Below are 27,789 nucleotides of genomic sequence, written 5' to 3'. Positions count from 1 at the left end.
AAGTGTCAAAGATCTGATCTGATATTTTTCCATTTCACCTTTTTTATTATTAGTTCATGTCAATACCTATATTAATGTTTTAAACACTGTTTAAAATATGTTTTTTTTACGTTTAAAGAGAAATAAAATATAAATACAATATGCAACAACACAATCACAATGAGCAAATGACAGCTCTCTCACATTTGTTTTTAGTCTAGTCAAGGCGCTCCAACCATTGATACGTTGATGGTCATGGAAAACCTATTTCCAGGGAATTTTTAAATAGTTATTTCCAGGATATCATGCAAATAAATAAAATAAAACCTTTAAAAATTAAATATTTATTCTACTGAAATATGGAATATTTTTGCTCAGCTTTGCTCCGCTCTAAAATATTATTGCACTCTTACAGTAGTTGTTTTCAAACAGCCTTTCTGAATAGTTGAGGTCACAAGTTTGCATACACCTTGCAGAATCTGCAAAATGTTCATTTAAAAAAACAAGAGGTATCATAAGTTGCATACTGTTTTTTTATGAAGTACTGCCCTGAATAAGCTAAGCTTCTTCTTTTTTTTTTTTTATAACGTCCACAAGACAAAATAATAATATTATTATTATATGATTGAGTCCCTTGTTTGTCCTGAGCAACTAAACAGTCCACTGTTCTTCAGAAAAATCCTTCACTAACTCTTTCCAACAGTGACTGTATGATATTGAGATCCAAGGAACTTGCTTGAGAAGCTTCTGATAATCCAGGTGATGACACAGTATTAAGAATCAAGCATATGTAAAATTTTGAACTGGGGCTTTTGTGTAAATTCGGTTATTCATTTGGTCTTGTAGTCTATTTGAACATCTGTTATGTGAAATAACATGATTTTGAAAGCCCGACTCAATTGTCCCAATGGAGGCATCCGGTCAGCGGGTGAAGGTTTTTGCGCGTTACTGTCTTTCCTCTTGGCAAAGTTATTTGATTAAATTAAATACATTTTCTCATATGTATTTTCTCGTTATTTCATCTGACTCCGTGAATGAATAGGTTTTAATGATATCTGTACATCATTAAATGTGAGCAAATGTTTGACTATTCTTTTTAACTCTTTACTGAAAATAATGTCACAGTCAGTTAGAATAAAATCAAATGTTTACAATTTATTATGTAATGTATCATGCCAATTTCATAATCAGTTCAAAGATAATCAATACAATAACATCAATATGCTCAGAGATAAAGAGTAAAAGATATAGGCTAAACCCGACATTTAGAAGGTCCTTCAACATTATAGGCTGATCTGAGTTACAGAATCACCCCCGAGCCTCTTGTTGCATTTCTTTATAGACAGACCAAGGCAGAAACCTCTTTTCAAATGTAAACATGTGTTCACAGTGGTAATTTACATGAATCACCGTCCCAGACTTACTGGGGGCAGTGATTGATTTACATGGAAACATTTGCTAACAATGGGAATTTGCATTGAGCTTACACCTTTCGAGAGCAGGAGGCCATTTGCCTGGAAGACCCACCCTCCTTTGTGTACAAGTTATCTCTACACTCTTAAATACCTTATTACCTTTTGGTTTACTTCTTTGGGAATGAGACCTTTGTACCAGTCGCACTGAGACATTTCAAATGATACCAAACATGTGTAATACTGTATGTTAATTATTCACATTAAACCATATAGATTCTTGGGTGAATTTTGGTGATCTCAGCATGAGGGAGAAGGGATGGGGGAAGAGGGAAATAAATGTACATTAGGATGATTCTGAGATGAGACTTGCACAAGATGGTGCACAAGAGTGAGTTCAAATGTTAATTTCCTTTGTTCTCTCAGAGAGTTGCCCTCTCTTCCAGTTTTTCCAGCCTTACAATTTAAAACAGCAGTACTAAATAAAAACAAAATGCAATTTTTATGATCCCTCTTTTAATGTTGATTATGCAAGGGCAAACTTATGACCTCTACAGTACATATATTTAATGTTACCACTGACTTTGGTGCAATGATGTAGTTTATTTTTCTTGCTCAAGAGACATTAGAGAAAGTAATACAAATATTTTGAATGCATTTTATTCAAATCTTATACAATTTTATTATGATTTGAAGAATATGATTGCTTGTGAATTCAGTCAAAAACCTATGAATCAAGTCTAACCAACCACGCAGTCCTAGAACTAGGCCTGTCCATGAGTGCAAAAATATGATTCAGTATTTATAATTTGTTACAAATAATAATAATAATAATAATCTAAACATCCTTAAAACAAGATATATTTATTTATTTATTGCAAGATAATAAGATCATGTATCTTAAAGTTTATTTTTCTTAGCCCACTGGCAAAAGTTATTGTCAATTTATTCCATACGATAACTGCACAAGGTAACAAGACTTGTTCTCTGAAAATGTATTTTATTTATTTATTTTTGAAAGTTTATTTTTTTATCTTACACACTTTTGTTTCTAAAATAAATGTATATTACTTTAAGGATGTTTCGATAATTTTACTGGAACACAAGAAATGAAGACAAGATTGCATCCATAAAATTTTCTTTATTTTTTTTATCCCACAAAGAAATGTCTACAAAAGCCATAAAATATAGAATTTAACAAAAATCACTTAAGTCCTTCGCTTAGTATATACAACATGGAGGAGACACTTTAAGGTCTTGATTAATCAGCACTTTTGCATGTCCATTCCACAATGCTTGCACTTCAAGCTCAACCCCCCCGCCCCAACTCATATTCATTCAGACATATTAATTCACTCACACAAAGTGCTATTCACCCTTAACTTACATAATGTTTTACAATCCAACTCACATTTATACATACACACATATGCACACACTCACACCGTTGGCAAGTTAACAGAACCCCCCACCCTCCCATGCTACATGTGCTTTACTTGTATTGTGGACATGTGCTAAAGTTCTGTCAATCAGAGCCCGTTCTCCATGAACAACAAACAGTTGGTTGTCTGAATATTCACACTTGCATCTGAATTCCACTTTTTGATTGCTTCTCAAGTAAACGACTTGTACAGTAAAGCATCTACCCCGTATGCCATTCAGCTTCACTTCACACTAGCTATGGCACTTGAAAACAAAAATGTTTCGTTTACATATTTAGTACATAAAAAGATTTTGCACACTAAGTACAGTCTTAAGGGTTTTGGTAACAGATGCTACCTTTGTTTGTTGTTTGTTTTGTTTAGTTTTCATCCAGGGAGACATTCTGATTCATGAATAAAAATAAAATAAAAAGAATTAAAAAAAGATTTAAAGAAAATAAAAATAAAACAAAATAGAAATGTGTAGTATGCATAAGAACTTCAGTAGACATCTGTGGCCGCACGTGAGTTTTTGACTCAAAAACACACAGACATCTGCTATTTCCTTCATGTTAAGTGTAGGACTAGTTTATGCTTAGCTGATATATTCATACGGAATTAGTCTTCAGCAAACTTTCAAGAACCAAAACATTTAATGTACGCATGCGCAGACGCGAGTGCTGTGCTGTGCTTGGTCAACGCACTGACAGCTTTTACATTGATCTGGCGGCTGTAACAAGTCTCAAGGGGGAGATTGAGTTACATTCAGGTAAGTTCAGTTGCCACAAACAAACATACTTTAACTAATTGTAGCTCAGCCACGACAGTAATTGACCTAAAAGAGAGAACAGACCGCAATAGAATATATTTTCGCTAATTCGCGCCATAACGCCCCATGCGGTCAAGTAGAGCTTGCGTCTGCGTTCACATACTTGCGTCGTGTATGTTTTGAACTTTAGTGCCCTTATATTATTTTACTCCTACACAATAAGAAATACTTTGTGCTTATGTCAGTGTGTGTCCGAACAGAATTAAGAGGGTGTGGTGTTTTCAGTCAACATCAACCCAGAAACATTCAGAATAAAAACGAGCCCGTAAAACCAACGCCCCCACCCCTACCCTCGTTGCCCACCCCCTTTCAGCAACACATAAGAAAACACAAAAGCCCAAAGGTTTCATTATTATGAACCAGCATGCAAGAATAACTGAACAACAATAGGCTAACAATATAATTATAATAAAATAAAAATAATCTTAGAATGCAAAGATGACTGTAGTAAATGCTTCCAGTTATTGCTACAGTACCTAACAGTGTCAAACCTCATATAGATACAAATTCCTCTCGCCCTCATTTCACAGTCTAATACAAAAAGCCTTCATCATATGTTTGAAATGATTTCTGACTGAATCCATTTTCTGTAATGAGCATAGAAATAGATAGAGAGCAGCTTATTCATGCTCTGTATAAATAATCTAACTTACATAAAATCCATTTAATTTCAGGAGATGCTTAATAATTACATTACATTTTAATTTGGAGCTCAGGACTGGCACCATTGCTGGTACACTGCTGCACATTGATATTTACAGAGAGAGAGCTGTTTGCTGGGACGTGCAACAAGCGATGCAGTGTGGCAATCGAGCCTGTTTCACCCCTCACCGATGGGTACACGCTTTACACACACACCAAAGCCTTGTCTGGGTAGGTTTTGTATGTGAAGAAACCGCTGTGATTGTATTTAATTCCCTAAAAATGTCCATATTTCTTTTAAAATAGTACTCTCTTTCTATTGAAAACATTAAAAGAGAAGTCCCTGAGATGGGTGCCAAGAAAAAATGCACCCAGAAATGATTGTCTTGAACAGGACACTAACAATGAAGGAATTGGAAACATTCCTTTGAAGTTGGGCTGAGAGCGTTTGGTTCAGGACTTGAACAGGTAGTATGATTGCTTCTCAGCAGACAACATTTGTGCATGTATTTAATACCATGTATCTGTAGTTATTAATCCTTCATACAGTAGTTAAGTGCTTTCAAGTGCATTTCACAATATAAATGCATCAAGATGTACAAAAAATTCACTGATCGGTGTAACCGAATGTCCTAGTTTGTGTATTTATGTTTTTTTTTTCCTTTAGAAACTGACATATGGCTTTACATCCTGTACATGCCAAGAGAAGGGGAAAAGCGCTCTTAGTGTCTCCACCTGGTGGTAAGAGATGGTACTTTATGAGATTTATGTTTGGACCAAAAGGGTCCAAACCCAAATTGCCCTTTCAGAATTCCTCCAATTGAACTACCAATCTTCCTACAGTAGCTGCTTTTGTGGTTCTATACTGCAATGTGAGAACTCAAAGATGATTGTCATTATTACCACTTGCATTAAGCTTTTATAAAGTATTTTAACAGTGGATTACAGCAGTTTAAGGATGCTCAGTGTATTGAAACATCTCTGTGCTTAAGAATGACTGTTAATGCTGTCATATTTAAATCTGCTTTCCTAAAATGGATTCTTAACCCGTTAAATTCCTAGACAATCACCTAATCCGAATTATATTCCTTTTTTATTCACAATTAAGCAATTTTCTCTCCCCAAAATAAATTAAATAAATAGATAAATAAATAAAAACATGAACATTTTCCATTTATCCAGTAGGATCTTGTTTTTGTGTGTAGAAATTCTATTTGATTATGATAAAATAGGATTAGTTCCAAATTATGATTAAAAATTCCAGTGGAATTCCTGAAAGAATGTCTTTGAATTGGACAATGCTCCAAATGATTGCTTAAATCCCATGATTGTTATCTTTGAATTTTTTTTAATAATGTTTAGATGTCTTCAGATATTCACCTTAAATTAAGTATTGACAAACAGAAAATATGTTATCTAATGAAATAAATTGATGTTCAAAATAAGGATGAGTACTTTACAATTAGCATATGGTTAAGAATACCATAGACCCAGTCTGACCTGGGTACTTAATGACACAGATTAGAAATTATTGCTCAAATCAGAGAATCTACTATAAAGGCAGCAGAAAAAAGTTCAGTACGCTTCATATCGGTGGCAGTAAATGATAGAGCTTATTTTGTAATAGCTATTTATGCCTTCACAGACAGAGGGCTGCAGCTTCACATACACTAGTGCTGTTTTATTTTTGGCAGTAAGAACAGCATTTTGAGGCATTAAGAGCAAACGGGATTATAGAATCGAAGTAGTTCTGAGGGCTTCCCATAATGTCACATTTGACTGGATTGTTTTTCAGCAGTTACAGAAACTGTTATTGCAGCTATGACTGACAAGATGGTAGTCGGCCATACAATTTTTGTAAAATATATATCTCTATATTTTCGTATGGAAAATAATCATTATCAATTATTTTTCCACTTCAAAAATCCTTAGTGGTAGGATTAATGTGGTGCTGTTTATACATATCTACATAGCCCAGACAAGGCTTTTAAACGTGACCAAACAAAGTTAGTCCCCCGTTAACCTTATACCAGTTTCAATTTCACATATTATGTACAGGTAAAACTACAAAACAAATACGAAAAATTACATTGACAAGGTACGGGCCTTTCAGGCCACCGTTGTTTTTAAATTATGACTAAAATATTAACAGAACAAAATTTAATACTGGAATACCGCTTTGTACTAAAGAAATGACTACATTATCATTTTTGAATGCACTCCCCACCTTCTCATTTCAATATACCAATATTTTATATAAAAAAGAGAGAAATCAAATTAAACAAATTAACTTACCCAATTTAAAGACAGCTTAAATTGTCCTAAAGTCTGTACATTTCTTGTCAAACTGAAGGCGCCTTTTGCTGCTGCCGCATATATACATTCTTATGACTGTACCGGTGAAATTGAGTTGTATTTTTGAAGTGCAGAACATTCCTAGAGTTTGTTGTTGTTGTTGTTGTGGCTCCAAAATCTGCGGATGCTGCGACACGGTGTTCATCTTCTGCAACACCTTCCAGGGAGGGACAGCCTGTCGATTGTTAAATGAAAGACGTAGAAGTGTGTGGGTAAATGTGTCCGGTCATTTGGGCATGACGCCAGCGGCGTCAGGATTGAAGAGCTCCTTATAGAGAGGAGGAAAGAGCATGTTAACGGTCTCTGGGTGGAGCTGCTGGAAGGCCTGAAGCTCCTCCGTGTGGAGAGTGCACAGAGCCGACAGCGTAGGGATCCGGCTAATCAGCTGCGAAAACAAAGACGGGTACAGTGGAATAAGGGTCACATGCCTAAACATGATAAAACTGCATCTATTTAAGTCGTGATCAATTCCTGTCTGAACTGTGTCATGGTCACTTGAGACGTCCTACCTTGGCCAGGGCGTCCTCGTCCAGATGGTTCTTTTGCATGATGTGCTGCAGGGCAAAGTAGATTTTCTCTTGCAGCTTCTGCACTTTCCTGGGCTCCATTAACCAAGGCCGGTCTAGAAACGCAAGATAATTATATATAAATATCTGCTGGTGTGTGTGCTATGATATGTAGGTCAGGGTAAGGGTAAGTACTGAATGTTGATTTGACCACATTAATACTCAATGAACACATCTTTATGTTCCAACTAAGATACTTGTCAGTTTTGTAGTCAGGTCTGACCTGTAGAAATGAGCACCGCAGCAGAAAAAAGGGCGATCTCCTCTTCCGTTAACTGCAGTGAACACAAACTCTTGGCAAAGTCAAACACCGCACTGACCAGGTCGTCACAACCTGCAGGAGGTAAGTATGTTAGAATCCATGCTTAAATGATCACTAATAATTTACAATTAATGCAGTTTTTATTAACATGATGTTAGACTATATTTATAGCGTTTACATTTTGTAATGCCGTAAATGATTGAGCATGGGAAATAGTTGTACCTAGAGCTTTAAATATCTGCATGCCTCCATATTTCCCCTCAAACAGAACCATGTTGTTGAGAGGATTGAATGCCCGGCACATTCTGACCAGCACTACCTCCAGACAACCTGAGTTTGAGAGAAAAGTGTTAAGCAGGCCAATTTGAATCATAAAATTTGTAATTACAGTACTACAGTCTTAATCAGTGTGTAATAGAGTATATATGGTATGTTCTTTACCTGATTTCAGCAGCAATATCTGGTCGTTCTGGCAAAGCTCCATGAAGCCAGTGATGCGCTTAGCAAACTCGACCACATACTGAATGGCATGAGTTATCTGCATAGCACACTGCTGCCACAACACGTCCCGTGTCTGAAACACACACACATAGGCCTCATAGGTAAGCTTGTCATCTGTTTTGTTCAGGAGAAATTATTACATGCTTCTGGGAAACTTTTTTTCTCTGTTAATAATTGCAGTAATTGTTCATTTTAAAGTAGACTCTTATGCTCACCAAGGCTGCATTTATTTGATCAAAAATACAGTGAAAACAGTAATATTTTGAAATATTATTGCAATTTAAAACATTTCTTTTTTTATTTTAATATACTTTAAATGTAATTTATTCCCGTGATGGCAAAGCAGATTTTTCTGCAGTCATTTCTCCACTTTTCCAATTAGTGAGGCGAAAAAAAATTAATATAGAATTTTCTGCACTCTTCTTTATAACAGCTAAATTAAACAAGTAGAGTACACTTTTACTCTTTAATTTAGTTTTAAAAAGTAATGATTGAAATTTTCAGTGCTCATCATGAAAAATCACAACAAAAAAGGCAGAATCTGTAGTTTCCCATTTATGAAACATCCTTACAGAGCACACAGAATACTGAAAATGTGATATCAGCAAATTGCTTTTGTGAGCTCTGCAATTCTCTCCCCGTATAGCGAATCTTCATAGGCACTATTTCAAAGGGCTTCTCGGTAATTACCCATAATCCATTTGACACAGGGAAATGAAGAGGGCTTGTAGTGCGTCTGGCACCCTCCCCTATTGTGCTTTGAGTGTTCGTTAGCTAAATCCGTTAGCTCTCTTGCTTTCTCTTTTTCTCCATATCAGTGCGAAAGCTGGATAGGATCAGCTCTAGGGGGCTGAGATACTCTAATGAACTCTGATCTCAAGCGTGCAATCTGACTATGAAGAGGGAACGAAGTACGAGCAAAGAGGACTGAAAGGGTGAGAGATGAGAGAGTCTGCACCAGGTGTAAAAGCATGTAAATGAATGTGCGACTGAGAACTAGGTGTCGTGAGGGGGATATGGGGACAGCGGAAGTATTTAGTATGTAAACTGAGGTATTTGCTCATTGAGAGAGTGACCTCGCACCTTGCTTTGGTACATCTTGACCTCTTCATAGGAGTGCGTCTGCCAGGCTAGCTGCTGAAGCTCTTCCGCTGTGTACTGACACGTCTCCAGGTGGGACTTTATGATGTTCTGTGCAATTCGGTCTGGTAAAGAGAAAAGCAGATGGGAATGACTGCAGTTGAGTTTTAAATACAGTGCGATGTAAGGAAAATCAAATATTAGATCACGATTTCATGCAACCAAGGTAAATGTGTTTGCTAGAAATTGTACATCCATGAACCATAAAACTCTGAGGGCCAAACTGGCTTTACTATTAGTCGTACCTAATTCCCCCATAGACACTCCAGGTGCTAGCTGGCTATCTTGATAGGAGCCGTAGGTGAAAAGGTTGGGAACAGGGGTGAGATCATATATGGGTTCCTGCTTGATCTGCTTCATTCCAGTCATGTCCAGTCCAGACTGATCCGGGCTGGCCTGTGTAGAGTCCATGCCATAGTAACCTCCAGGAGCACCGTTCGTCTGACCCTTGGGCATGTCTATAATGTGACCATTGGCGTATGTCCCTCCAATTTCATGGTTGAGGGTGCTGAGGCCGTTGGTGAGACTGGAGGAGTAAACACGAGCGAGGGCCTCCGCTTCGCCCGTCTGCTGCTGCCGCTGCTCCTGCAGCCTCTGCTGGTGTTTTTGAACCTCTGCGTACAAGGAGTCTCTCTGTTTCTTGGACATGCGGCCAAACTTAACAGCTGATGGGGGAAGGCGAAAGAAAACTAATTAGATTAGTGCAGATTTTAAAGCTATCAATAAGATCAATCCAGCTTTTCGACAAGCAGATTATTAGTATGTTGTTACAAGTTTCCTATGCAGTTCGGAAAAGTATGGAATTTCCAGGATGGAGAAGTATGGAAAAGCAGAGTATGGAAAAGTAATTGTGTTTCCAGACTATTGCCCCTGTTCAGTTTTTTGTAAAATATAAAATAAAGAATTACTATAAAAATAAGTGTTTTCATGTAAAAGTTTAGAGATCATGCAAAATTGAGAATTATGCAAAACTGTTTTCTTTACTATAAGCAAGTCTCTTTTGAACTTCACTAAAATATTGTTTGCTCAATTGCAACAGATAAAGGAGCAAACTATCATTTAATTCAGACTGTACTTTGTTTTTTGGTGATCGTGCAACATCAAACCACGTTAACAGTATCAAACCAATGTGTCAGAGGTTAATATATGCAGGTTATAAAGCGTTTTAGGTTTATTCTGATGTTATCGCCGTTATCAAGTGCATGTTATCCCTTTGAGAAAAAAAGAAAAAAAAAAACTTAACTGTACTATCCCAAATATAATGCAGAAAATTATGCTGTATGAATCATTTATGTTAAATATGGTCTGAAAAATCAGAGAGATTTGGAAAATTAGAGTCTGGAAAAGTATGGAATTTTGAAATGGAAAATGTGTAGGAACCCTGATGTGAAATCTCTCACCATCCCGGGACATGCCCAAAGCCAGGCACTTTTGGAGCCGACAGTGCTGGCAGCGGTTGCGGTTTGTTCGGTCAATTAGGCAGTTGCGCTGACGGGGACAGGAGTAGGAGGCGTTGTTCTGTTGACTGCGCCTAAAGAAACCCTACAGAGGGCACAACAACAACAGTAGATTTAGATACATTACATGCAGAAAAATCATATCTACACTGTCTAAAACAAAAAGAGTGGCAGAAATGATTACACTGCAAATGCATATTCTTTTTATTTATGATGATTTGCAACATCGAAACTGTTACTGAACTGAATTAAATCAATTCAACACTGAACTGACTTATTGACTGATTAATGTATATGTTTGCAGTGTAGGACCATTTGGAAAAGTCAATGGATGGCTGAATCACATGGATGACTAACAAATGTTCAGAAGAAAAGGCATATCTTTCACTGACCTTACAGCCTTCACATGTGATGACTCCATAGTGGATGCCTGATGACTTGTCTCCACAGATTTTGCATGGTATGACTTCAATTTGGGCTAAAAAACAGACAAAAATGAACAAAAAAATGCAGTTACATAACTATATGCCTTTGTTCCCGTGATAAAGACTGTACATCAGGGTTCCTCTCTTGACCACCATCATTCTAAGAGTGATCACTTTTAAAGTTGACAGGGATGTGCCTTTTACATTTTTGTCAAGACACTTTGACATTTTGTAATCTGCGGTTCTTGAAAGACAGAAAGAAAAACACGAGAGGCCATTCAAAGTCTAGTATTCTCTCAGGTTCACCAGTAAACCAGAATGGATTCTCAGTTGTGCTTTTGTCACCTCTTCTTCTATTATTCATTTTAAGCATAGTGTTTGAAAGATTTCCTTTATGAAACACCTTGCTCATGTACAAGGAAAAGGCTGGAGCAAGCTACAGTACACACTGAATTACGTAATCAGAACATGGCAAGTTGTTTAATGAGGAAACGAATACAAATACATGGCCGTGAGGCTCAGCTCCAACCTTTCCATCGCTTGCACGTGTGACTATGAAATGTAAAAGAAAAGATAAAAGGAGACAGAAAACCTTTAAGAGAGAGAAAGAGCAAGGGAGAGGAACACAGAGAGAGAAACCCATCTCCCTGCTGAGACGGCACATTCACAATAAAGAGATTAGCCACCCAATCTAATCCTAAATTATTTCTACACATGCTTGTTCCCCTGCTCTCAACTGGCTTATCTGATGCAACAATTCTCAATTAATCTTTCTTGCACTCAAAAGCAAATTCACATCTGCCTATAATGAAAATTTACAAAAAAGAACAAATGTTATATTTCTCTTCCACTCTTATAGGTCACTACAATCTTGTACATTTGAATTTATATATATATATATATATATATATATATATATATATACACATATCTATATATATATTTTCCCCCTTTATGAACTCCCAATTAGTATAAGCACCTAGCTAGATGAAACGCATACATTGCAACAGCAGTCTCAGATGAAATTCTGATGTGGTTTAGAAGTAGAGACCTCTACAATGCGAGTTACCATGCCAGATCCATCACTGCGTGCATAAATATAACTCACCAAAGATTATCACAATATTAATAATGTCAATAATAAGTAGTTTGAGCTGAGATTTAACTACAGTATTAGTTTACACACATTTTTGCTTTAGATTAAATCAGTTCAGCATAGAAAAGATGCATCTGAGCTATGATTCTAGATCAAAATTATTACATTTCTTCCTCACTTGCGAGTTGTTTAGTTCCGTCTCTGCATCACAGTTTACAGGAAACTGAATTAAAGAATAAGACAATACATAAAACAAAATGAAACAAGATATTGTTTTTGGAAATCAAAAAGTTACTAAATACACAAAACACAGGCTATTTTTGTTACCTGCCAAAATCATTATTAAGAGTAGCAAGTTGCTTTAGATAGAAGTGCTAAATTAAATGTTACTGTACTTGCTTAAACGTGAAGTGAACGAATTAAACTGCAAAACGAACTAAGATCTTTTTAAACCTGAAATGTTGTCTTACCTACAACATCTGTCTTCATTGTTAGACAGAAGCACTGTTGATGGAAACACACACCTGACTTGAGACTGCAGTATGAAGCTCAGAGGTTTGTAAGTGTGAGTGCATATCTAGTTATGTGTGTGTGTGTGTGTGTGTGTGTGTGTGTGTGTGTGTGTGTGTGCGCTGCTAATCTGACTGTGAGAATATAACTCAGAGAGACTGACTAGTCTATGCATTGCATGTTGGCCAGTTTGTATCTTGTATTCATACTGTGAATAATATACACATTTCATGACCGAATATGTACTTTTGTGCAAAATTTATTTAATATACGAAAAGTTTATGTTTGCTGTAAAGGTACATACACACTGTGAGCAATGTAATTGGATTAACACACACATACACGTTAACTAGTCTGGACTGTAGAAGCTCTTCCTGTCTCAGTCAAGCCCACTAGTTTTAAGCCATAGTGTCTGTGGGTTTGGTGGTTATGGGGGTGGGTGTTTGCCCCCAATGACCCTCAGCTACAGGAAGCACACACAAGGTCGTTTCCATGGCAATGTCACCTTGAGTTTACCCCTCTGTATGAAAATTGAAGCAGATTTTTAGCTAGATTTTTTACAAGGAAAAAAATACTTGGAGGAACATTTCAGTGTTCTACTGGGATAGGTTAATGCTGATGGATGCAAAATATTAAAACAAATGTTAAAAACTAGTAAATATAATTAAAAAAATTTAATACATTTTAATGTCTTATTTTTTTGGCAAATTTATTAATGTCCTTAATTAAACATCCAATCTTTAATATTTATATCTAATATTTTATTTTATTTTACAGTACAATAGTAATATTATGAAAGTAAGATATTTTTATCAAACATTTCATTTTTGATTAATTATGCTGCCATAGACCTAAGGTAAAAAATTATTCAAATAAAGCCTTTTTTTGGCAAATTGTTTTATTACCTTTTAATATTTTTACTCACCGATAGATAGATATATCTAGACCTGCTTTGCATCAAAACCAAAACAATTCTGCTTAATAGTAACTTATGAATGCTCCTGAGTGTTTTAATTTTACTCCATTACAGAATGAGTTATGTACACTTTAAGGGCTCTTCAGATAGATCATTTACTCTGTTATCACTGCATTTCATCTTGAGGCGCTAATACTATCATCTGCAGGGACTGTGGTTCACATTAAAACATGTGGAAATAGTTTTTCAAAAAGAAAAAGTAGCACACCCTGTCCTTGCTTTTAAGGTCATTGCAATACAGCATGATGTTTTATGCCCTGGTACTTAAATCTTCAGGCTTTGTGTGTGGTAACGAGGACTGTGAGTTCTGTGTGATTGGCCCCAGACTCAGAACACTGGACCGGTTCCTCTCATGACCCACTTTGACCAGTGCCAGAGCCAAACTGGGTCAAACAAGCACAGAGACTTGAACCTGTTTTGAACGCAATCAGACACAAAACGGTGTTATAAAATACTCGTTTAACTTTAAACTGCACACGACAGACATCAAGTTATGTATAGCCCGTTAAAAGCAGGGCACTGGATCGCTAGGCCATGGCAGTATTGACCACCGATAAAATATGCCATGCTGCGCGTGTTGATGTTCTGTTAGTTTAGTTACTATTATCAAGTAAAAATGTAGATCTACATGCTAGCTAAACGAATGATTTACAGATGAAAGTTGAGAAATATTCAGTTAATGTGTGTTTGAACGTTTTGTGTGTTGCATATGACAGTGTTTTGGTCTGAATGAATATATTGGATGAGTCTGTTTGTGTGAGAATGGCCACAGGGCCTGTGTGTGTAGACCTGTCATATGAAATAAGGAGACGTCCGTGTCTGTGTCACTGTTGCCAGGACGACCACAGCCTCCCTGGGTTTATGGGTAGGAGGCCTGTATAGTCTGCCTGTCAGAGCAATCATCCACACCACCATGACATTCCAACAGGACATGATGTCATCGCCATCCCTACCAATACAGCAATGCTGCACATTTGTCATTGTGGTACCTATACAGATTTTACTTCCTTAAAGGATTAAAAACCTAAAAGGACGAGATGAAATATGTAAATAGAAAAACCTAGAGGGATGTTAGCGCAGGATTTAACTACCTCTTTAAATGTTAACATCTTAGTGTTGCTAAAACCATTACAGATTTGCAAATTCGTTTTCTATTTAACTACACCAAGATGCGTGCATTTTGCATCTGTCAAAATACATCAGTGCTGAACCAAGGAATCAGAATTAGTGTACACACGTTATATATTCATAAACTACGCTATTATTGAAAGAAAAAGAAAAACTAAGCTTGTGGTTGTTCTTGTAGGCTGCTAGGCTCCTTGCACCTGTCCGCGGTTACGCATAAGGGTTAGGCCTATCAGAGGGTTACGTAAGAGAGGGAGTGCAGCGCTGGCGATTCCATGGTTAAGAGGAGCTCAGCCCTGCAGGCTTAGCCGAGGACAGACAGGAGCTGCCGAATACCGCACACATGCTAGTCTCACAGTCAGCGACAGCAGCTTAGCACACTCAAGTTACTGAGTGGGAACTAAAAGATTCATAAGGAGAAAATGTTTTGTGTGTATATTGCATCAATAATGTTGCTATATACTGTACATCTAAAAAATATATATATGAAAGCAAATATAGACAGTGGGGCTGTAACATTAAAAAAATACCATAAACAAGTTCATATGACTCATGTGCTATATTCCAAGTCTTTCAAAGCCATCCAATAACGACTGTGTGATTAAAAAGTTAAAGCGAAATTAGTCTTTATTCAGTCTCCTGTTCTTATAATCCTTTTGGCTTGAAATGTAATATATAAATCATTTAAAGAGCTTTTATGATATGTTGGTGATTTTTTTTTGCCATTGTGGAGCTTATTTTTTGCCATTATTCACTTATTCAGAACCTTATTCACTCATTACACTCTTAAAAAAGGTTATTTATTGGCATTGATGGTCCCATAAAGAACCTTTGGTAACACTTTAAATTATAATAAATTTCTCACTAACTAACTATCAACTATGACTTTTGCCTCAATATCCCCCTAATTACTGCTTATTAATAGTTAGTAAGGTAGTTGTTAAATTTAGGTATTTGGTAGGATTAAGGGATGTAGAATATGGTCATGCAGAATAAAGCTGCTTAATAAGTACAAATAAACAGGCAATATCCTAGTAATATGCATGCTAATAAGAAACTAGTTAATAGGGAGAACACTTAAACTAAAGTGTTACAGAACCTTTAATATCCATGGAACCTTTCCATTCATTTAAAATGTAAATAAAATGTTCTTCACAATAAGAACGGAAAGGATCTTTTGGCAACCACAAATGGTTCTTCTAATGGCATCACTGCAAAAAAAACACCCCAAAAACCCACTTATTTTTAAGAGTGTATATGGAGAAGAGTGGCCAAGATGTTCTTTAATATTTACTTTTTTACTGGATATGTTTAACAGAAGCAAGTCATATAGGTTTGTAACAACGGTAGGGTATTTTCGTAATTTTAAGCGAACTATTTCTTTAATTTGTGTGTGAGTGAAAAAGAGACACACACGTGGATTGTATAATTGATTCCTAATGATATGAAGCTCTTTTCTGTCCCAAGAGTAGTTCCCTCTCTCTCTAAATAGTTCTTTAATTAGCTTCATTAAAGTGGATATGAGTACCCCTGCAACTTAATTTATCATCATGCATGCACACCCGTACACGCTGGAGAACACTGATAAATATTTGCTGTCGATACCAGCTGTCTGGGTGACAGATGTGTACCAAGACACAATGCAATCATTTTGTAATTCATAATATGATACCATCACTTGTGCCGTGTCTTGAAAATGATAAAGTGATAGAGATGTAACTTAACAGTATTGTACCAACAGCTTCCTTCTGATTTCTGCCTGTGCGTGTTATACTATTTTTGTGTATTAGTTTGATGAGATGATGATCTTATTTATCAGTTGCCTCAAATGATATCCGCAAACCTTGTTTGCAGCATTCCTTCAGGTGAATATGCTGATAATCTCACCGTCTTTTAATTTTAGCCTGCAGATGGAAGGCCATTTGAAGTCTTTGTTGTAAATCTTGCCTGTATGCATATGATAAGATGTTGTTTTGTCATTTGGCATCTGGCCCAATGATATTCCAAAGCCTTTTTGGGATATGCTAAACAGTGATACTAATACATCGTGTAGGTGGGAGATTATCTTCAGCTCTCACACTTGTGAGCATGTCAACAATCCACGTCTCTTTAATACAGACAAATATTAGAGGACGCAATCATACTCAGAATGCCTGAGATTGTCCATCGCAGACAAATGTGCATGTGTTTTTGAAGGTTTAGGGGTGAGCTGGGGTGAGAGGGTAGCTGTAACGGCAGCTTGTCACCATTAGGTGGCACATTGTCCAGATTGACAGAGGCCTAGGGGGAAGTGGTTGCAGAGGGGCAGCCTGTGACAGCATGTGGTGTTCATCCATGTTTTACATCATTTCCTTCAGGGAAGGACTCTGAGATGAAGGCCCTGGGCACTTAGATACTAAACAGCTTTCACTGTCAGCAACATTAGCATTCTGATCTAACATTGATCCCACTGTGTATTGCTAAGAAAATAATTAGGACAATTCCACAGGGAAATAGAAAAGATATTCCACCCAGAGCTTTAAAATATTCAGATATGTATCTGACCTCCTGCAATATCATTACTTAAATATCACTTATAAAGTCTTCAAGTTTGCAAGAGATCAGCTTCTGTACATGCAGCCTAACAAGCCAAACTTCCCAATCCATCCGGATGAAACCCCTGCAGCATAACTAATCTTCCGGGCAGTCTCGTGGCTCATTGATATAATCCTTGACATGAAATCCTTAGCAATTGTAAATCATGTAAATGAGCTAATAATTAGCGTATATTGTTGTGAAACCCAGGATTGTTTAATATTCCATCAGAATGCAATTGCTCTACATCTCCTTGATTAGCAAACTGCCCTGTTGTTCTGCTACTTTTTCAGTCCCAGCACATCTGTTTAACATGTTGACATTTATTCAAATGAATGTATATGGCTATATGCTAACATATACTAATTAAGTTAAATTTTGCTGTACATTTCAGGCCATTTTGGTGAAGCCATCAGTTCCACCTGCTTGCACTGTACATCTTTTTAGTCTGCTGTGTAAATCTTTGTTTGATAGCACAGGCTAACTTTATCACTGAGGCCCTCTGACACCTTCATTTATGTTATGTCAAACAAAGACGGTTTCATTATGGGTAATAATACCAGTACCCCCATTCATTATTATAGTTAACCGAAACTAAAACCATAAAAAAGTAGAAGAGACCTGTGTTAGCAGGATCCCAGGGCATGCTCCCTCATGATATTTGTTTGTTTGTTTATTTATTTATTTATTTTTGCAAAATGGTCTTTTGTGGTCCACACATGCAAAGTTAGTTGATAAAATAACTGCAAAAATGTAATAGCCTCGTAAACAGTTAGAACACTTGTTTACATAGGATATATAATGTATTTTATATTATTTAAGCACTTGGAACAGTATCAGTTTGACATAAATTTCTAATTCAAAGTGCCATGAGAAGTCAAACTAACTCTACTTAACATTTTCTTATATTGAAATTGTTTTCTCCTCTTTTCATCAGTTTTTTTAGTTTATGTAGCTGTTTCAGATTACGTTTGACTTTCTCCATAGCGTTTTAAAGTTGTAAATTCTCAATAGAATTCAAATGGGTCGCGATAGGAGAAGCTCACACAAATCTTATCACACTTTTGGAGCGCGCTATTGAACGTACGCACATGATACAGTGATTCACGCACCACTCATGTAAATAAACTGGGCTTCAGTCATATTTTGCTTGGTGTGTTCAGCTCAGATGGGAACTTAACTCTTATAAAAGCTCTGAATGGGCAATGTATATATCTGATTAATAATTCTGTTTCCATTAATCGTGGTATATATCATTACATCACCTCATCCCCCCTGTAAACTACGCCCATGTGCCAAAGCAACATTTCTCATTTCATTTAACTTGATATACTAAAATAACTAAACCTGAAATAAAAATTAATAAAAACTTTATTTACATATTTAAACATAATTAAAAATGACAAAACACTACAAAATAACAAAAACTTTCATATTAAAGGGATATTTCACCGCTGGAAAGATGAATGTGTATTTAAATTGGGTCATTTATGTAGTAGAAATGTGAAATTATTTGTGAAATAAGTTGGTGCCTTCTATAGACTGAGAAAAGCCAGAAAATTTATTTTTGGCTCATGTGGATGAAAGATAACAACTCCCAGAATGCACTTGCTTCGCTGCCCTACGAGGCCACTCCCAAGCCACGTCTACCGGTTACAGAGGGCAGTATCGGAAGAAATGATACAACTAGGCTACTAGTTGACTCGAAACTGAAAAGACAACGTTTTATCGTGAGAACATACAGATCTAGCTCCTACTACTGGCTGTAGTCTCTAGCCTCTGACCAAAAAAGCCTTCGATGACGCAAAATGACGATTTTTGCGTCATCTGAGTTTTTTTTCCAGACACACAATACAGAAATCTCTGGTCTCAGGGGGACATGAGGGAGGGAAGCACGGTCATTTGAAAATACTACTGGGTTTCTACTAATACAAAGCTTAATGCTAATTGGTGAAGTATCCCTTTAAGATTAAACACAAATTCAAAATATTAATAAAAAACTATAACAGTATCTCAATTATACAAAAATTATTGTGACCCCACTACATTGGCTGTCTTTGCATCTTAACAGTATATTATTCATACACGTGTGAATGAAAGAGTAAGACAGTTAGAAAGTGCTCTCTACTGTATGTGCAACTTTCCCAAATCATCTTGCTCCGCCACAGTCTGTGACAGAGTTTACTGGGATTATTTCTCTAAGTATTTGTTGATGAGGCTGCAGGCATTTCCCCATTGGCTTGTCATCAGCTGTGCCAGACTCAGGCATCTTTGATCTGAGATGTGATTGGCTGCCTCAATGAGGCTACAGAAGGGGACACGCTGGCATGCATCCAACATTTGAACCATATAAAACAACATATATCTGAACCTACAGAAACTATATACTACATACTCTGCGTGTTTAACCAGTCAGTGTATGCTACAATACTGAATTTCATTATTGCAGTTAGTTACAGAAAGTATTAAGATACCAGTAAAACTACTCTACTGAAAGAAGTATCTTATGTTCGCTGGGGCTGCATGTATTTAATTAATAATACAGTAAAAATAACTGTGAAATACAATTACAGTTATAAAATTCAGCATCACATATGATTCTAATATGCTGATTTGGCTGACTTCTTTTCAATGTTAAAAAGAGTGGTTCTGCTTACTTTTTTAAGTACTTTTTTTCCACTCAAACCTTTATGAAATAAAATGCTGAAAAAGTTGAATTGAATTTATGTGTACATAAACATCTGTGTATGTATGAATTAGTAGTGCTAGTACATAAAAAGCATTTTGACATCTCAGCTTCCACTAAACAACTTTGCACACAGGTTCTCCCATATATTATATATATATAGATGTATAAAAATCCCAGCTTTTTAAAATACTTTGTCTAATATTTTGTATTAACATTTTTTGGGGCAATTTGTTATCAAAAAATGATAGTGATGCAATAACTTGGCAAAGTTTCATAGCAATATCTCATATTTCAATATTATTTTGTTGTTACCCTATTCACCTGTTGTGTCTCCCTAAGAGGTGAAAAGCACATATAAATACAGTGAGATACAGCAGTCAAGAAAGAACACCTATAGTACTAGCAAACAGTCTAATAGTATATAGTCTAACTCTGTGACCACTCGTGATTTTATCGCTGTTGGTGTGAACAGCTTTTATCTCAGAAAATTTCACACAACTGAATTGCTGGAACTCAGAAAAAAGAAACAGAATCAAGAAACTGCACGGAAGTCAGTTCTGATCATGTGAGTGTAACCGTTTACTAGCCACAAAAGGACTGGTGCTCCAAAAGTCTGACCTTTATGACCTGCCCGGCCTCCGCCAACACAAACTCATTGACCTCTTCAACCTTTGAACTTTCCTTTTAGATACTTTTGTGTGTGTGTGTATGTGTGTGTGTGTGTGTGTGTGTGTGTGCGTGTGCGTGTGTGTGTGTGTGAGTGTGTGTGTGTGTGTGTGTGTGTGTGTGTGTGTGTGTGTGTGTGTGTGTGTCTGTCTGTCTGTCTGTCTGCATGTGCAAAGCTGGAAGTGTTTTCAAGTTGTTGTTTTAAATTTTACTTTGTTTCAGTTAACGTTTATTTTATTTCGATTCATGGAGATGTTTTTGTGGTTTTAGATTCAGTTTTAATGAACTATAATAACCTGAATAGGTAGGCATAATGAGCTTATTACATCTTATTACATGTTTTTGATAACCATTTATAGGTTGTTTCTTGTTGAAAGCTAAATATATGCAGAAGCTTCATAGAGTGAGGTATGTCACCGTGGCCCAATGGGTTGTGTGTGTGTGTGTAAACTGTTAAAGTGGGTTAGTAAGTCACTCAGCCTAAGGGTAGCATAGCCATGTCATATCTGGGTGTTTGGACAGTGTCCTCTCTCTTCAGAATTACATAATCCTACATGATTGGTAAAAGGAAGTATATGGATGCACTGTAATGCAGAAGAGATGACTTTAGATAAGGAGCTATTTAATTGAATGAATCAGAAACAATACACTGTGAGAAAAAGAAAAAAAAGTTTAATGTGGCACTCTTTAAAGTAACAGGTGTTATATTCAAAAAAAATGTTTTAATATGATCAGTGTTGAAAATAGAAAAAGTAATATTCTCTCTCAAACTCATGAATGAATCAGAAACAATACACTGTGAGAAAAAGAAAAAAAAGTTTAATGTGGCACTCTTTAAAGTAACAGGTGTTATATTCAAAAAAAATGTTTTAATATGATCAGTGTTGAAAATAGAAAAAGTAATATTCTCTCTCAAATTAGAATATTAATATTTGATAAAACTCATGGTAAATCTTGAGTGCCTCCCGTAGCTGACATGCCTCTGATTATTGCCTTTTTAAAATATCTGTACATTATTGGTTTATGGCATTTTTGTAACACATTACATGCTATGGAAAAGGCTGGTGCTGTCAGCAGCTAAATATAGATTTATAGTTATAAATTGCCCTGATAATCATCAAAATGCCTGTTCTCTAAATGTTGGTATCTCGTAGTGTGTGTGTGTTCTGCATGCCTCTTTACGGCTTCCCTCTCAGGACGGGATGGTAATAGCTTGCCTTAGGCCACAATTTAATTCCATGTAACAAGGTCCTTCCCCAAAGTGGCCCCAGGAGCCCCTCTCTGTAAGAAGCAAATTGATCACAATCTAAGGGCCTCTCTTCACCTGAGAGCGCAGTCTCTCTCTTTCTCTCTGTCTCGTTCATCTCCCTTGAACACTCTATCTCAGTATCCTTATCTGTCTTAAGCTTTCTCTAAGATCACTCTTGCTCTTCATCTAAATCTCTTTAAGGGCCTCTGTTTCAAAAGCTCGCACAAACAGTTCTTCTGTTACACACCTTTTGTTCGACGTTTCCTCTTTACACTCAATGCCGTTCCTAATGTAATTTTCCTACAGGCTTCTTAAAACAGATATAATCACATTAGCATGCTTTAAAAATCTGGTTCAAACAGTTCACTGTGCAAGCATGTGCATGCAGTCAGGAGTCTTCAACACAGGAGGGCTGAAGGTACAATGGATCTAAGCTAATGAGATTTCTATGTATATACAGGGAGGTTTCAAAGTTTAATAGAGACCCCACTGAAAATGAAAAATGGATATACGTTTTTTATTTTTATTTTTTTTATTTTAATGAGCAGAAAATATGTAATATTCTGCATGAACAGGTTGGTAATTAAAAAAGCAAATTTTTACCATTGAGTGCTACAGCAAGTATTAAAAATACTTAGAAATTCAAATTGTCACACAAATTATGCTGATAATATAATTTATAATGATATAAGCATTTGCAGTGGTCTCTTTTCTATAGACCTCTCCATGGACAGTCTGTCTATGACCAAACAAGTCTATGCAAACTAATTTTCTGATGCAACTGAAAGTGAAAGAAGTGGAAGTGAGCATTGGACAGACAAACCTATAGACTTTAGGAGGGAAAGAGAGAGAGAGCTTCAATCTAGATCCGATTTCTGTGTTACATAACTATGTGTTTTAATTCTTTCTAAAGCGAAAAACAAATGTTCTCCTTCCTCCGTGCCAGAGGTAGAACAGTAAGCCTTATAGCGGAAAGTTGCTTTCTGGACAATATATATCACGCTGAACTGACTTTGGGATAAAACCAGCTCCATTTTAAAAACCTTACAGAACCCCCCCCCCCAATATCGTAAGCTCAGAATGCAACATCACTGTTATGTAGAGGAACGGTCCCAGTGGTGTCAGGTCCCCTTCTGCACCATATCAAAAGCCCCAGGTGTCACTATCCAAAGCACACATTACTGAATGAATGAACACCTAGTGAAGGGTGAGACCAGTCGAAGAGAACTAATAAAACCGAAATGCAGCAAAGCAGAGAAAACATGCAGAAGTACTGCAGGGAGGGCAAATTGAAAACATTAAATGGACATGTTTAGCCTTACAATTCAGTCTCTCTCAGAGCTTCTCTCATGCAAACTCAACAATCTCAAACAAGGGCTCTGCCAACATAGTCTAGTCGATACCAAGATGTGCTCACAAAAACACTACAGGGGACAAAAGCCGACATGGTCACACTTGGAAATAGATGACAAGAAGCTATCTGGTTGGTGTTATGTAGTCACCTAGAAAGTAAAGTTCACCTCTGATCTCAGTATGCAGAATACATTTACGTTGCATCCAGAATTTTGTTATTTAAAGTGTAAATGCAGATAAAAATGAGAATTAAATAGATCGAAAAAAGAACACACACTGAATGGATTAGTTTTGTGCTGGCTGTGCAACTCTGTTTCTGCCTCACTTTTAGGGATTACATATCTTGGTTTTCTTTGTGTAATCTTTCTCAGGTTACGTAAGAGCAAGCCATTAGTCAACCAAGCAAAGACTAGCAGCTACTATAAACAATTGACCAGATCATATTAGTACCTATATAAACCTGGGCTTTAAACTGAAAGATCAGACCTCTCTTGCAGTTTCACAGTCAGATATATTTTAAGATTTGATTTGTCTTTTTAAATTTCACTGAACACATTGGATGTAGCGGTAACAGCTGGTGATTGATAGTTTTACTTATAATGTTGGCCTACTGCCTGGTTAGAGATTTGAAACAGTTTGAAATGCGTAATCCATGTCTGTAATAATGTCATGTGTATGTTGTCAGTCAAACAAACAGTGCTGTGCTTATTGATCTGCCTCCAAACTGCAATATGAAAAACACCTTTAAAAGGAACAAAAAAACAACACGTTGGTAAGCTATATATATATATATATATATATATAATATATACAAACACATGGGACAAAAGATCTGTCGACTGGATCCTTCACTTCACACAGCTATAATATCTATACACACGATTTATGTTAGTTTATAGTAGGAATAAAGCTTATGGTTGAGTGGGCCATGCATATTGATCCTACTCTTTCGCAAGCTGAGCCACGCAACGTCAAGCAGGTCGATGGAGAGATGGCCTCTCACTCTGGAAGCCAATGTGATGCTAAAAGCTATTGGCATTAGCAGTTCATGCGTAACTGTCTCTCTTTGTGTCTGTGGCTCAGAGTTTCAGGGGTGCCGTAATCACTGAAATGAGCATGGACAAAGCAACAAGGCAACGCAGCTATGATTTTCATTTGTGAAAATCACAGTCAGATATGAAGTAAACAGAGGCCAGATATGTTTCTGTGCTTTAAAGACAACCGACCAAAACGCGAGTCAGAAAATTAAAACTTCTTGTGCTGTGTGTGTGTGTGTGTGCAAACGCAGTTTTAATGTGATCTGCGTGTGACAGAGTTGTGGGAAAACTAACACCAGCCCTGAAGCAGCTCTGCACACTGTAATGGAGAAGACAAGGTTTGGAGCGGATGTAGATCTAGAGTTACTAGATTGGGTACCACAGTCTATCAGATATATGCATTGGAAGACACTGCAAGTTCATCTCTGATCAATAAAGGAAACTGATAAATGTTTTGACCATAGGGCACATCTGTGTACACAAATGACACCCTCAAACACAAAAACAACAAACAAGTGCACTAATGATGTGTTACCATAAAGACAGTTTTACTTAATCATTTTCTACCTCTTATAAAAACTTTTTGTACAATTAATATTTAATATTGACAAAAAATCTGTAAATATTAAACAAAATAGATGTTTTAAGATTAATTTAATATAAATGAAATCATAGCTGTTCCCAAACACTTAAAACTTTTACCCAAAAAGGAAAATTCCATCATAGCATATATACCATATGACTTTATTTATTCAATGAAAAGAGAAGTTAGGTAAAATGACAGTCTCAGTCCCCAGTACTTTGATTGTATGGAGAAATGAAGCACACAAAAAAAAAAAAAGAAAGAAAAGAAAAGAATGGTGACTAAGACTTTCATAATATCTTTTGTGCACAAAAAAAAAAAAAAAAAGATTTAGGTGTGGAACAACATGAAGTAAAGTAAATTATGATTTATTTTTATTTTTTTATTTACTCTTTTATTTTATTTTTTTATGAACTGGCCCTTTAAGAATAAGCTTGCTGCAAAGTTGTGCACGTCCATAATCAGCTCAAAGGTGGAATCAACAGACAGATACATTAATTATAAACAAACATACGGATTCAGTGTGTGGTAATCAACACCCACCATTAACTAGAAATAATTAATAACTATGTGTCACTTTTACTACATATCAACAATCAGTGAAAGATTTATTTTTTCTCATTATATCGACTAAAATGTTTCTCTGTAAGGCAGAAGTACAAACGGTAATATAAAAAAAAGTTTTAATTGATTAATCCCATCACTAATTAAAATAAATAGCAATTATTTCCGTCCTGACACTGACATTGAAAAGACAAGTAGAGCGTAATCTGGTCTAAAACCTATGGTTCGTATTTCTGAACACACTGCCCATGCAAGGAACAAAACAATAATTGGACATTGTATAAGTTTGTAAGTAGATTTCGTTTGTAAGAAGGTTTCCTCACAGCGAAGTAGTTTAATTGTTATTTTAAAATCGTGAAGCCCGCGCTATGATTTATGTCAATGTCGGAGAGTCGGGCTCCGTGAGAGGCCCCAGATACTGATGTGATTCTATCTGACACGGTCCTCTGGGGCTCAGAAAGAGAGAAGCAGAGAGGTGCTCTGGGGGCGTGTATAGGTTGTGAACTTGTGACACAGAGATGGGGAATAAAACGGAGTTTTTGGTGTTTCTCAGGGCACACGCACTAAACTTTTTTCCTCCTTGCAACGAATAAGCGAGAAAAAAAAGCTGCAAATTTACAGATTTTGGCTAAGTGAAGACGCGGCCTATTGGAAAGAATCCAGGATATGTTGATTCGTGTAGGCTAATGTCATGCGCGTGCGTTGTGTGCTGTGTTTGTTTTTATATTTTACTATGAAACTAAAATCGAATAACGAAATAACAGCAGAAGATTGGTTACAATACAAATAAATGTATTTAAATCAATCAGTTGCCTATGAGCAAAATCTTTTAATCTGTATTTTAATTAGGTCTCTAGTTCAACATCTGCATTTCTTTTTGTAATAATCTGAATAGGCCTATATTTAACAGTTCAATGATAAAGACCTGGCTACGAACTGTAAACATTCTATAGCCTAGATCTTTAAATGTTTAGAAAAGGATTATATCTAGCCTATTTCAAAATATCATCCATAATCTAAAATAGGAATTTAAACGCCTATTGTAACAAATGGCAGAGCATAGGTAACACTTTAAAGCATAAAATAGACTACGACAAATACTGGAAGTGTTCTGACTTTGAATTAAAATTTACAAGACACATTCTGCTGTTATTTTTGTACTTTATTATTGATGCATATCTGCCGGGTTTCTTTACAAAAGGTCAATAAACACGTTTGCGTTCATCCATTCAGGTGTAACTGCAATAAGTCCGAAAAGAGCGCGTGGGATGGGCAAAGCGCGCGCTGCCCCACGCGTGTGTGAACTCTGCTCGCGCGGACATTGCTACTGCACTTCGACGCTTTCAGCGCGCAGCGGCGCCTGACTGACGGAAATGGGTCAGTAGATCGCACGACACTAACTCCACTTTACCCACACAGTGATGGTCTGACCGTCTGCCTTAACACTTACAAAAAATACCACGAATAAGTTTTGATACAACTGTCTCCCAAATGTGATAACCTGCAACAGTCTAAAAAAGCAACAATTTCTCACATGCATATAAATTAAACACAAAGCCCAAGGATCAGAGTAAAATACACAATTGTACATTTTCAGTGCTAAGTCTTTATAGGCTCAATGAATTTCCACTCTTAAGGAAAGTTGGAGTGAAGTTGTCTCAGATGAACTGTCTGAGGAAGTCGCGTGCACTCCATAAACACGAGACTGGGAGTGATGTGCGGTTCATTTCTCTTCGGATGTCTTACGAGTGCCTGAATATAAAATACAGCTGACCAAAAACACGTTTTTTAAATTATTTTTTTTATTCATGTGCACATTAATCTGGCAGAATTCTGTATCATATATCGCATATATGAATCACTTCACTTCAGTATGACTTTATGAAACAGACAGAACCAGGAAGGATATGGTCTCTGGGATGAGACTAAAAAGACACCCTTATACTTCATTATTCAAATGAGCTGTCACAAACAGTTGTATTCCTACCTCGCATAGTGGTGGCGACTCGATCCCGAACGTTTCAGTCATGAAGAAACAAACATAAACCAGAGTAAAAAAACAAAATCCTCGGTGGTGAAGTTTGGTCTCGTCAAAGTGGGAGACTACTGTGCAAAACCATTCCAGAAGTGAGTGAAGCGGTGCTCGGACTCTTCAGTTGTGCGGTAAGGCCAGCATGCGGGTTTTCACATGACATCTGCGAGCGCATATACCCAACGGAGGTTTTCACTGCCTCTGTGAGCGCAGGGGAGAGCGCACAGCAGGCTGAAGGCAGCCCGGATTGGGCTGACACTTTTCGCTCCGCCCACTTTCTAGCGTCTTCAGAGGCATGGAGCAGATACGGACACTGTGCGGTCGGCGCGTACGCGAGCGCGGCGCG

The 27,789-nt window shown here is 36.8% G+C and overlaps 1 protein-coding gene across 1 annotated transcript; it reads right to left on the bottom strand.

Annotated features, from left to right (window-relative positions):
* Window positions 1–543: 543 nt before the first annotated feature.
* Window positions 544–27,652, bottom strand: rorb (RAR-related orphan receptor B). The gene is made up of 10 exons (XM_082169873.1): window positions 27,399–27,652; window positions 10,957–11,042; window positions 10,508–10,649; window positions 9,353–9,772; window positions 9,051–9,172; window positions 7,908–8,040; window positions 7,689–7,796; window positions 7,428–7,538; window positions 7,148–7,260; window positions 544–7,023 (listed from the first exon to the last, which is right to left on the bottom strand). Exons 1-10 carry the CDS (start codon window positions 27,403–27,405, stop codon window positions 6,865–6,867), a joined length of 1,401 nt encoding a protein of 466 aa, XP_082025999.1. The 5' UTR covers window positions 27,406–27,652; the 3' UTR covers window positions 544–6,864.
* Between the last annotated feature and the right edge of the window lie 137 nt (window positions 27,653–27,789).

This window comes from Leuciscus leuciscus (assembly GCF_965113295.1).
Source record: "Leuciscus leuciscus genome assembly, chromosome: 5".
In the NCBI taxonomy this organism is placed as follows: domain Eukaryota; kingdom Metazoa; phylum Chordata; class Actinopteri; order Cypriniformes; family Leuciscidae; genus Leuciscus; species Leuciscus leuciscus.
The sequence above is the reverse complement of the archived record's forward strand: the minus strand, read 5'-3'. Positions and strand labels throughout refer to the sequence as shown.

Bases quoted from the DNA above. Each gene is read 5' to 3' on its own strand.
- rorb (XM_082169873.1), bottom strand. The intron at 10,650-10,956 runs GTCAGTGAAAGA...TGCCCTCTGTAG, and splicing joins TCACATGTGAAGGCTGTAAG to GGTTTCTTTAGGCGCAGTCA. The intron at 8,041-9,050 runs GTGCGAGGTCAC...TGTGTGTTTCAG, and splicing joins TCAAGATGTACCAAAGCAAG to ACACGGGACGTGTTGTGGCA.